Source organism: Myotis nattereri (genome assembly GCF_964212035.1).
Source record: "Myotis nattereri genome assembly, chromosome: 9".
In the NCBI taxonomy this organism is placed as follows: domain Eukaryota; kingdom Metazoa; phylum Chordata; class Mammalia; order Chiroptera; family Vespertilionidae; genus Myotis; species Myotis nattereri.
In genome coordinates, this window is record NC_138084.1 from 70871562 (window position 1) to 70883922 (window position 12361).

The 12361-nt window shown below is 39.2% G+C and overlaps 1 protein-coding gene across 3 annotated transcripts in view; it reads right to left on the reverse strand.

The window, feature by feature from the left end:
- Nucleotides 1-455: 455 nt before the first annotated feature.
- ELMOD1 (ELMO domain containing 1) overlaps nucleotides 456-12361 on the reverse strand; it is a 69293-nt gene continuing 57387 nt past the window's right edge. For all 3 annotated transcript variants that reach the window (XM_081099635.1, XM_081099634.1, XM_081099636.1), the window contains 3 exons: nucleotides 11880-11930; nucleotides 10681-10814; nucleotides 456-1825 (listed from right to left, as the gene is read on the reverse strand). In XM_081099635.1, the coding sequence (XP_080955761.1) occupies nucleotides 1653-1825; nucleotides 10681-10814; nucleotides 11880-11930 (358 nt within the window). In that variant the 3' untranslated portion in view covers nucleotides 456-1652. The remainder of the gene's footprint in view (nucleotides 1826-10680; nucleotides 10815-11879; nucleotides 11931-12361) is intronic.

Genomic DNA, 12361 nt, shown 5'->3' on the forward strand with positions numbered 1-12361 from the left:
ACTCATGGTGCACATCACGCCTTAACCAACGCCCTCCCTTCCCCACTCTAAGCAAGGGCAGAGGGCTGTAATGGACTCGATGCAAAATGCTGCCACCTGGTACACAGCTGAGAGGGAAGGGAGGGCAAAATGCTAGAGGAACTAGAACGGACAAGGAAACAACAAGCAGCTTAACATTTCCTTTATCAGTGGACAAACGAGGCTCGATAGGAAGCGACAAAGAAAAAGGTGGACCTTATTCTTTCATTAAAGCACTACCAGGCCTCAAGATCAGTTACAGAAAAGAAGTTTCTCAGACATGACATTCTAATTCATTCCTGGTTACTTGGAATGATGGCATGATTTATATTCAGCCTAGGCTGTCTGTCTTTGAAATTCTACCCACTCACATATTTGCATATTCAAAAGCTGTGTGAGCACAAAGATATTAAAATGGAATCCACGACACATTACAGTAGAATGACATGTCATTTATTCATATAACCGACAGGCAGTACTCAAAATTCATTTAAATAAGCAAGTGATTACACAAATGTCTAATAATACTAAAACTGGTAGAAGGTATAAAATACCATGGGTATGAAATGCCATGGTCAATACTATTCAACAGACTACAATCATAATTCCAAACAAAATCATGGCTTTTTAAATGATTTTCAGCAGTTTTGGAATGATTTGATCACTTCCCTCTTCCAAGCAATTTACTTCTATTCATATAAGACAAGGTCATTATTTTCAAGAAGTATTGCAGAATCACATAGCTTAGGTTCCTCTCTTGCAACACATTTTCTTGCAAATTGTTTTTTAATATTGCCTCTTGACAGAGAAATCAGTCAGCACGCAGTTGCCCAAGCACAGATGCTTGGATCAGAACAGTGCCAGGTGTAACTCTGAGTTCAGCAAGAGGCAGGCAGTGAGAAACCTTTTGCAGCTTTCGAAGTATGTATGCAGTCTTCCTTCCTGAGGCTCTAAGCATCATAAATGTACATAGGCATCTAAGCCGTGAAATTATGGGAGTAAAGCAATTGGATATCCAAATGACTATGACAGACTTGGGGGCAAGTTACAATATAATTGTGCAGTACTTAAAACAAAAACAACAGCTATCTAAATTCGCTTCTTGTAAGCCTCGTTACATTTTTTTGGGAAGCGCAGCTATGTTTGCAGGAGTAGTTTGGCTTGTCATGTGTCTGTCTGTATTATTTTAAAGTCTTATACTTAATTGGAATGAGTCCCAAGCATGAACCTGGCTTGAAAAGCTAGCAGCAGTAGTCATGAAACATGTCAATAAATTAAAAGGTTTCCACAGAACAAGATTCAGCTAACTCTCTTACATACAAAATACAGCTAGAGAAATGCGGTTCTTCAATGCTGAATTATGAGAGGGAGGAAAACAATCTAAAAAAATAGAAAACTCTCTCCATACGTGGGGCCAAGGTGGATGCAACACCGCTTAATGCACACGATGAGCCGGTGCTCCAGAGACAGCGGTACCTGGGGATCTGGTAATTACGACCGAGAGATGAAAATACTGTACAAAAGGCATGCATACAATCACTGTGTGCATTCAGGGTATGAGCTAGGACGAAGCAGAGATCTAACACGACAATGAGGCAGTGTTCTGGGGAATCCGTGAAAATCAGCATAGGCGCCTATATGTTGATTAAACCTTCCGAAGCAGCAAAGTGTGGGCACAGCGCCATGTCGGGGTTCTGCAGCTGTTTTACGATCCTCTTGCGGAATTTCTCCCTCACGCGGTTGAATTCCATTATGTCCATGGGATCCTCTTCAATCCAAAACTTATGAAACTCGTGCATCAAATAGCCTGTTAGAGATAAGACAGTGATACGAACACAGGAGGGAAAAAAAATCCTTAATCACATTCAAAATCACCCTGAATGGCTCAAAGAGATGCCAGACCAAGCAACAGCAACGTGGAGCTCAAAGAAGAGATGAGCATTTAAATGAAAGTGTTTCACAGCAAATACTACTGCTGAAAATTGTTCTTAAAAATCCAGTTCAGTAGGAGCTATTAGTCTGCAAGATTTTTGCAATTACTTCTGGAATGATCCTCACTCCTCCCAAGCAGAAATAAAAATTAATCCTGCCTTCTCTTGAATCTGAATCACATCTGGAACCTTCTGAAAAGCTGACAGTGACTGCTTTATCCTTCCCCTCCTGCTTAAATTAACATAATGGTCTAATTTTTCAAAATCACTCCACTCAAGCCATTTTTTCTCTTGATACCTGATTTGAATAAAGTTTTAAATCACCCTGACAAATCAAACAAATGCACCCTGACCATCTATTATGAGACAATAAAAATTGTAAATCAACTCTAAACAACACAGACTGGCCATTAAATTATATGAAATTGTTAATAAAACTTCCTTGCTCTGAAGCATAATTTCATATTCAAATACTTTTATGTCTCACAAATGTTATCTATGAATGACCTGGACTGGGAACATTTTGGGAACAAATGTTAGGTATTTGATATGAGAATCTATTCATTGTGTTCTGTTTCCCCACTGTGCCCTCACGCTCCACCACATTCAGAATGGATATATGGACAGCTTTCTAAAAAGATAACAGTAGATATTTGCATGTGTAAACCTACTGCAAGCACAAGTGTCTCAATATATTAAAAAAAAAATCAGTTGAGAAAAATAATCCTAGTTAAAAATCCCAGTAGCCAATCATTACACAAGCTCTTCTTCGTGTTTTCATTAGAAGGCAGCAGAAACTAGCAGCAAGGATTCTGGAGCAGAAACCTAGTTTGAATCCCAGCTTCTTCACCTCCGTGGGAAAGGAGTGAGCATCAGAGATGACAGGGAGCATGGGAAGAGAACTTTGGAACAAACATACTCAATTCTAGTTGTAAAAAAACACACAATACCTTTTGTTTTTATGGCAACTAGCTACTTAAGAGAAAACTTTTAACATAGCTTCATAAACAGAACTTTAAAAATTCTTTTCTCCCTATAAGACAAAATTAGAAGTAACCTTTGCTCTCACTCACCCCCCAACACACACTGCCAGATGTTGGTCCATGTCCACAAATTCACCTGATTATTCATTCACTAGAGGCCCGGTGCATGAAAATTTGTGCACTCGGGGGTGTCCCTCAGCCCGGCCTTTGCCCTCTTGCAGTCCAGGACCCCTCAGGGGATGTCCACCTGCCAGCTTAGGCCTTCTCCCTGGAGAATTGGGCCTAAACTGGAAGTCAGATATCCCTCTGGTAGCCTAGGAGCCCCCCAGGGATGTCTGACTGCGGCTTAGGCCCGCTTCCCACAGGGAGCAGGCCTAAGCTGCAGTCAGACATCCTTAGCACTGCCGAGGAGGCGGGAGAGGCTCCTGCCACCTCCACTGCGCTCACAGCTGTCAGCCCAACTTGTGGCTGAGCTGAGCCAAGCTCCCACTGTGGGAGCACACTGACCACCTGGGGGCAGCTCCTGTATTGAGCATCTGCCCCCTTGTGGTCAGTGTGCGTCATAGCGACTGGTCATTCCCAGTTATTCCACCATTAGGGTCAATTTGCATATTACCCTTTTATTATATAGGATTATATACTAGGTGTGCTTGTATGTCTTTAAGTAGGTGGTCTTTCTACAACTATAGGAGGAAGGGTACTAAGGAGAAAGAGAATTTATATTGCTTTTTGGGGGGGTTGACTGCTCCATTTCTTTTGGAATTGGACTGTCTTTGGGCCTTCCTCATACATTAACATGTTATGTTAATTTGTGTCAACACGAGTTAACATGAACATCTCTGATGGGGACACACACCAACCCTCATCCAAATAAGAAGCCCCAGATCAGAGGAATCAGTGACCCAGAAGCCATCCTAACCATCTCTGCTCCTTGATGCTTGGATTCCCGGAGGCATCATCTGGTCTTGAACTCTTCTGGTGGCAACACTGACATTAGCCTGTTCCACGGATGAAGAACCTGATTCGTTTCTCTCCCCTGCCCCCCAATGGATACAAGGAATTTATTTTCAGATAAAGTTCAAATGAGAGTGGAGCAATTTGAAAGCTACCAGTTCCATCTAGGTATATTATCTCTCTCTGTGGGTCCCAAACAGAGACCTTGAGGATAGAACCATTTTTCCTTATTTATTTATTTGTTTGTTTACTTATTTATTATTAATTTTATTGGGGGACATTAGTTAATAAAATTATATAGGTTTCAGGTGTACAATTCTATAAAACATTATCTGTATATTTTATTGTGTGTTCACCACCCCAAGTCAAGTCTCCTTCCACCACCATTTATCCCCCCTATACCTGCCGCCACCTCCTCCACCCCCCTTTCCCTCTGGTAATCACCATACTGTTGTCTGCATCGATAAGTTTTTTTCTTAATCCCTTTACCTTTTCCACCCAGCTCCTGAACCTCCTACTTCTGAAAGCTGTCAGTCTGTTCTCTGTATCTATGAGTCTGTTTCTATTTTGTTTGTTACTTTATTTGGTTCCACATATGAGTGAAAATGTATGGTACTTGTCTTTCTTTGATTGGCTTATTTCACTTAGCCTAAAGCTCTCCAGGTCCATCCATGGTGTCACAGAGAATAACATTTTCTTCTTTTTTTGTGGCCAAGTAGTATTCCAAGAACCTGGTTCTTAAATGGTTCTTCCTTTCACCAAGCCAAACTATGTTGCCCTGTGTTTCTTGGAACAAATTCAATACTTCTTCATTTCAAGTATTTGAAGTGCCCTTTATGCCCTGAGCTTCTCTTTCTCCCAGGCTAAGCATCTCTATTTTTCCTCATCATTTCTCACATGCCATGACTTGGAGTCTACTCATCATGCTGGTTGTTTCAGTGCACACCAACAGAAACGTGTTTCCTCTAATCTCAGTATTTTATTTAACCAAAACAATTCAATAATTCATCCATCTCAGGGACTGGGAAAACTCCTAAAGTATCCCAGAAGAGTAAGTGGGGGGGGGGGCTGTTAAAAATGAAGACCCTCCCAGATTCAACCAGACATCACAGTTCAGTAAGAGGAGTCTCATTCATGCCACTAAAGTTTGAGAACCACTGGTCTAGAAAACACCCTCTTCTTAAATTCCCTTGGCTTCTTGCTAAATATTAAAATTTTTATGGTTCTAAGTGAAATCTCTAATAATTTATAATTTCTCCATTCCTTGCTATATAAAGTACACACTGAATTTTACTGACTTGGCCTCTGATCTCAAATAAAGACACCTGAGCTATTTTGTATATAGAGTCAGATTTCCAGCATTATGCACTAAAATAATCCAAGAGGAATTAAAGACATTTCATTGGTATCTCATGAGTCCTCTACCGCAATTGGCAATAATAAACAAACACTGTGAAAAATTAGCTTTAACTAGCTTTACCTGAAGGATTCACTTTCCCACAATGCACATAAAAATGTTCCCTTTGTGCACAGTGTGCGGGTAAATTGGCAACTCACTCCAGAGGGGATCTAGGGTCGCACAGAGTGTTAGAAGGATGCAGATCCATTTGGTTTCCCCATTTTTCTACTTTACATGCAAAAACATACAGACGGAAAAACATTTTGAAAAGGTTAAAAGACTGGCTAGGATAAGAGTCAAGGTAAGGGTGTTTAATAATCTGCCACCATTCTCAGGATCCTTCCTCTTAAGGCTACAAAAGTCAAGCTATAAAGCTTATAGATTGGTTTCCTGGGGCTCTCTCTACTGCATCAGGAAAAGAATTAGAGATGTATAACATGATTTTAATCAGAATGCAGAGATGGTGGTGTGGCTTCCATTCACTTATATAACACTCCATTCATTTATATAACATTACAGAGTGTTCATTAATCTGTTTTGTCCACTGGTCATTGGCCCTCTTCCAATTAACAAATATGTAAAGATACAAGAACAAGGTAGAATTCTTCTGCTCCCCATTCTCGGTCTTTTGGAGAGAGGGACCCAGGCAGACAATTTCAGCTGATGATTGATTAGCCGAAGGAAGCTAGGAAAATAGTGTGGCAAGCAGAGAGAGAAAACAGGCCAGGCTATTGTTTATAGTCTCTCATTTAATTCTTCCAACAGTTTTGTGGGGTAGATCATGCTGATGTATCTTCATTTTATAGATGAGGATGCTGGGCTTAGAAAAAATACTTGGATGAGGTACAATTACACAATGACAGCTGGAGGCCAGAAGCCAGGACCTGAAATCAGCTGGCTTTCCACTGCTGTGCCAGCTGTCTTTTCCAGGGTATTCTCTCCCTCTGGTTCTTATTCCTACTGAATACTTCCTTCTTTTGAAGGTCAAAGAAAATATCATTCTTTTTCCTCTTCTGGCCATTATGCTTTCCTTCTGCTCATTGCACGAACCTTACTTCATCTCAGTGGAGCTGTGTGTTCAGTGGGGCTTTAGACTAAATGCAGTGTTTGTAGAATGTACCTTGGCAGTGCAGTGCCCACTGAATAATACTGTACAGGCGGACTGATAGAGCTGTTTTATTCTCACATTCTTGCACCTAGATGAAACCCATTTTGAATACTAATTTGACCTTCCAGTCCAAGCCTGCAGCATAACTGTTGGTGCTTGAACGTGTCTTGATTTTGTTTCACTGCAAGTAGTTAATAGACAGCAAAGACATATGCAAGGACACAGGTAATTGCAAGAATATTACAGAGGAAATGGGCAGAACTGATCATGTCCGATGGAGGAACAATGAATTCAGAGCACTGCTTTCTTCCTCTAGAAAGGCCTGAGTCCCTCTGCTTACACTCCAATCTACAGGGGCACTGCTGCTCTTTCTAAAGCCTGGTGATGGCCTTAGGAAAAGTAATCCTAGTGCGTGCTTACTCACCTGGGCTAGGGTTCCCTTGGAAGCATATCAATTCAGGCCAAGGATTAATTGTTCTAGAGAAATTAGAATTCCTTTCTCCCACAAAGGACATCTTCCAACATTTTAGCCTCTCATCCATCCTTCCATCCATCCATCCATCCATCCATCCATCCATCCATCCATCCATCCAACACAGTCTACTGAGTACCTACTCTGTAGCAGGCTCTGTGCTGAGGAAACAGGCAGTGAAGAAAACAAACACTTCTGTCCTTCAGTGTCAATTGCTCTGATTCTAATTCTGATTCTCTCCTGTAAGAGTTCCCCCACTGGGTGGCTCTGATTTTCTCCTCAGCGCTGATGAATCTCAAACCTGCCCTTGGAACTCCTCAGAGCTCCAGCGCTTTACACGAGAATGCCCACTATGTGGCTCCATGTGGAGTTCCCAAAAGAATGCATCCCTGGCATGCCTAAAGCCAACTCATTTGACTTTCTCTGAAAGCTGCTTCCCTAAAGAGCACGGTAAACATAGGATAGGGTAAATACAAAGGGTGAAAAAACTTAGCAAGGGGCAATACTTACGTACATTTTATGCTCTTTTAAATGGCTTAAAGGTTCTTTAATATATGTGCCCTCCATCCCTGCTCTTACCAATGTCATCCTTGGTCACACCCCTCTCAAACACTATTCTCTATTCCTTGAATCTAACATACTCTCTTTCCTTGTAGCCTTTGCCTGTGCCACTCCCTCTGGCTGGACCACTCAGCCACCATTGCTTTACCTCCTGCCACTCCTCCCTTCAGTCTCATGGAAATGTGGCATTTGCTTTGGGAAGCTTTCCCTGACTTCCAAACCGAGTGAGCTGTCAGCCAGCCTTTAATTTTTTAAAAGAGAGTATATTTACTTCTTCAATCACAAAACTCTTCCAACCATGCTTTAATTATTTATTTGAATATTTGTATTCCTCTGTCAGAACCTGATAAAACCTCAATAATATTAGTTGGAAATGGTCAGAGCTGTTACAGGCGTATAACCATCTAGTTGTCAAAATAGGAGCTGTAATCACATATTTGAAGACTTCCATTTTCCATTAAAATGTCACAGAGTGTATGTATTTAAAAATTTGTTGTGTACTTTTATCTAAATTACACTGAACACAGTTTAACAAGTCTTGTTACAAAAAACAACCTGCAGCACTTCATGCCCTAATTCCTAAAGCAACATTTCAGTTCTTTCAGCTGATTCTTTTGATTTTCTACCTCCAGAGCTCTAAATAACATACTTGTTGCTTGATTTTTAAAAACTTCCCTATATATATATGATGAAGTGTTAGCTCTTTTTCACCCATTCCAACCACACATTATCAGATTTCTTACCTAGTATTAATAAGTTTCCTCTTTGTTTATTTGCTTAGTTTCAATTTACTTAATTTAACCCTAACTTAATTCCTAAGTATGCCAGTGTTTTTTTTAATGTGTTCAAACTTGGTAGATATTCCATCAATTTCATATTCTTCAAAGAGTCTTGCCCAGAGACTTCTGACCTGCTAAGATTTGGGTTTATTATTCACAGACTATTGCATAGATATCATATTGGGCTTTCTTTTCACCTTCATCCTAAAGATTCCCTTCACTTTTCTTCTATGCTAGACGTCATGCTTTCTGGACCTAATACATTTTTACACTGTTATTTTGTGGAAGCATATCTTTTTAGGAGCTTCCTTATAAAGTTACAAGAGGCACAATGTTTAAGACCTTGCATTAAAAATATGTCTTTATTGTACTCCCATATTTAATTGGTAAGTTAGACTGGACATAGAGTTCTAACTTGGAAATCATATTCCCTTTAGGTTTTAAAAATAATTGGACAGTTACATGCAAAAAATGAAACTAGACCACCAACTTACACCATGCACAAAAATAAACTCAAAATGGATAAAGGACTTAAATGTAAGATGGGAACCATAAAAAAATCTCAGAAGAATCCATAGACAGCAAAATATCATACATATGTTGTAGCAATATCTTTACTGATACAGCTACTAGGACAATGGAAACTAAGGAGAAAATAAACAAATGGGACTACATCAAAATAAAAAGCTTCTGCACAGCAAAAGAAACCATCAATACAACAACACGTGAGCCCACTGCATGGGAGAACATATTTACCAATGTTATATCTGATAAGGGTTTAATCTTCAAAATTTATGGGGAACTCACACAACTTAACAAAAGGAAGATAAATAATCCAATCAAAAAATGGACAAAAGACCTAAATAGACTCATTTTGAAAGAGGACATACAGAAGGCCAAGAGACATATGAAAACATGCTCAAAGTCACTAATCATCCAAGAGATGCAAATCAAAACAATGAGATACCATCTCATGCCTGTCAGAATGGCTATCATTAACAAATCAACAAGCAACAAAGTGCTGGAGATGATGCGGAGAAAAAGGAATCCTCGTGCACTATTGGTGGGAATGCAGACTGGTGCAGCCACTGTGGAAAACAGTATGGAGTTTCCTCAAGAAAATTAAAAATGGAACTGACATTTGACCCAGTAATTCCACTTCTAGGAGTATCCCAAGAAACCAGAAACACCAATCAGAAAGGATATATGCACCCCTATGTTCATAGCAGCACAATTCGCCATAGCTAAGATTTGGAAACAGCCTCAGTGCCCATCAGCAGATGAGTGGATTAAAAAACTGTGGTACATCTACACAATGGAATACTACACTGCTGTGAAAAAGAAGGAACCATTTGCAACAGCATGGATAGACCTAGAGAGCATTATGTTAAGGGAAATAAGCCAGTCAGAGAAAGATAAATATTACATGATCTCACTCATTTGTGGAATATAATGAACAATATAAACTGATGAACTAAAATAGAACCAGAGACACAGAAGCATCGAACAGACCATCCAGTCTCTTCTGATCTAGTCTCGGTAGAATTCTGCTACACTCAATTCATCCAATCAGTCAGACCAGTTTCAAGGGACAAGAGGGACATCCCCCTCCCCCTCTTACTTCTAAGTGGGAGGAGTGTCAAAAATTTGAGGAGGTGTTTAACCACCACACACAGACATTTGACAACCCTTGGCTGTCTGTGAATATTTTTGACTGAATAAAAAGCTAGTTGGACTAAAAGCTGTTTGCAAGCTCTGAGCACATAAGTAGGGCTTGGTGACTGTGAGCATGACTGTAGAGCAGCCGTGGGCAAACTACGGCCCGCGGGCCGGTTCCGGCCCGTTTGAAATGAATAAAACTAAAAAAAAAAAAAAAAGACCGTACCCTTTCATGTAATGATGTTTACTTTGAATTTATATTAGTTCACACAAACACTCCATCCATGCTTTTGTTCCGGCCCTCCGGTCCAGTTTAAGAACCCATTGTGGCCCTCGAGTCAAAAAGTTTGCCCACCCCTGCTGTAGAGTGATATGACTGGGCTATTTCACTGGGGAGATCTAGATCAGAATGTAAACCAACACTTCCTCTTTCTAATGTCCACTGAGCACTATGGAGCTAGTTAATAATTTTACCTTCATAGCAGCTCTGTAAGGAAACGACTTATTTTTATAGATGAGATAACTAAGACTTAGAGAGGTTAGTAAACATTGCTTTGGGAGTCAACTCAGGTTGTCGTCAGAGCCTGAGCTCTTAAGTGCTATGTCATGCTGGACCAAAGGGAGAGAGAGAGATCTCCATGATGTCTTTAAGTCTGACAAAAAACAGATACATTGGATATTATGCATAGGCTGTGAAAGAGGACAAAAAAATCAAAAGTCCCCAAAGCAGCTAAATCACAAAGATATCTCCGCTTTAACCCTTGTCTAGAGCACTGTAGAGAAACCTCCAATGATAATGAAGCAATGGACACTTACAGAATGTTTGTTGGAAGTGAGACAACGTTGGAGCTTCTGGTGCAATGTTATAGAAATGGGTCTTCAGAGCTCCGCTCACCAGTAGATTATATGCCAGGTCAGTTATATTGATGCCCACGATTGCAAAGGAGTACCTGTAAAGTGCAAACCACAAGGCAATGTGTATCACATATGGGAATAAGATTTAAAAATATGATCATTTGATTATTAAATTATCAGAGTGGCAGGCTTCCCTTCCCTCTTCACCTTACCAAAACCCTGAATTTTGCAATTTACCAGAAAATTTCAATAATGCAGACTAAGAGAATGCTTTGTCTGAAAATTCCAATTCCAAATATACAAGAGAAAAAAAATCAGAAATTGACAAAGCTTCATATGCAAGGATATTCATTATAGTTTTATTTACTAGTATTATGGCAAAGACTTGGAAACTATGCAAATATCCTAAAAAAGTGATTGGTGAAGTAAATTATGGTAATCTCATATAATATATTCAGACAATAAAAGACTATCTAAGCAGAATATAGAACATTATGTATTGAACAAGCCCAGTTTTATTATATACACACACACGCAAATGTGTACAGAAAGCAGGCTCGGATGAAATGTCACAAAATACTAATATGGGTATGTTAAAGTAATAATATTGGGGTGATTTTTTGGTTTACTTTCCTATATTTTCTAAATTATCTATAATAAATCTATATTACTTTTAAAATTGGAAAAAATATAAATATTTTAATGCTCAGGGTATATTTTCTAGTCCCCTTTCTACCTGTCTATAAAAATTAAATGAAACAGTTATTAAGTCCCATCTGGCAATATATATCCAGTACATTTAAAACAAGGTCGCTGTTCAAAATATTTTTAGATAAAATGGGCATTATAAAAAAAAGACTTCTAAAGTAAATTTTATCTAAATGCCTATACTTGGTAGAAATCCTTAAAAGAAAACTACCAAATACAATTATGAATGATTTCTGAAATGATTTTCATATCGTTTCTAAACCTTGCAGTTGGTGACAGGCAAAGTAGTATTATATAATCACACAAATACAAATATATCCCAAAACATAAACCGTCCTTTTAAAAATTCAACTGGATTATATATTTCCATCAGGACAAGTAGATTTTCATCCTTGTCATCTTTGACAGAGCTCCTCAGACATTTTGTTCTGGTTCAGAAATCCAACACTCACCCAATTGCTTTGTCCATCCTTTTCTGCTCCCATTCTGCTTTGCTGAATTTGCTGAATGAATGAATAAATAAATAAATAAATAAATAAGATATAATCTCTAATTGGTACTTGTTCCCTTTATGTTCATGTTTAAACGGTTACACAGATGTCTGTAACTCGGTTATCAAACAGAAACCCACGAAAATGTTGTCAATTAAAAAGTCACAATACAATTGATATGGAGCTTAGAAATGGAATTGTTTAAAGCTATGCTACTTATTCCCTGCTCACTTTAGTTCAGCTTTGGGAGATAGCCCTAAAGGCCAAACATTCTGATACTCTTTTGTACTATTATTAATTAGCAAACATTTCTCCCACGAACCCTCTCCTCTAACTAGGTGCCACCTCTCTCTCATGATTCCTCATGTTTGGTTGTATGTCTTGGCATTTATCCTACTCAGCCTTGTTTGTGATGTCTGGCACACAGCAGATACCGAATAAAT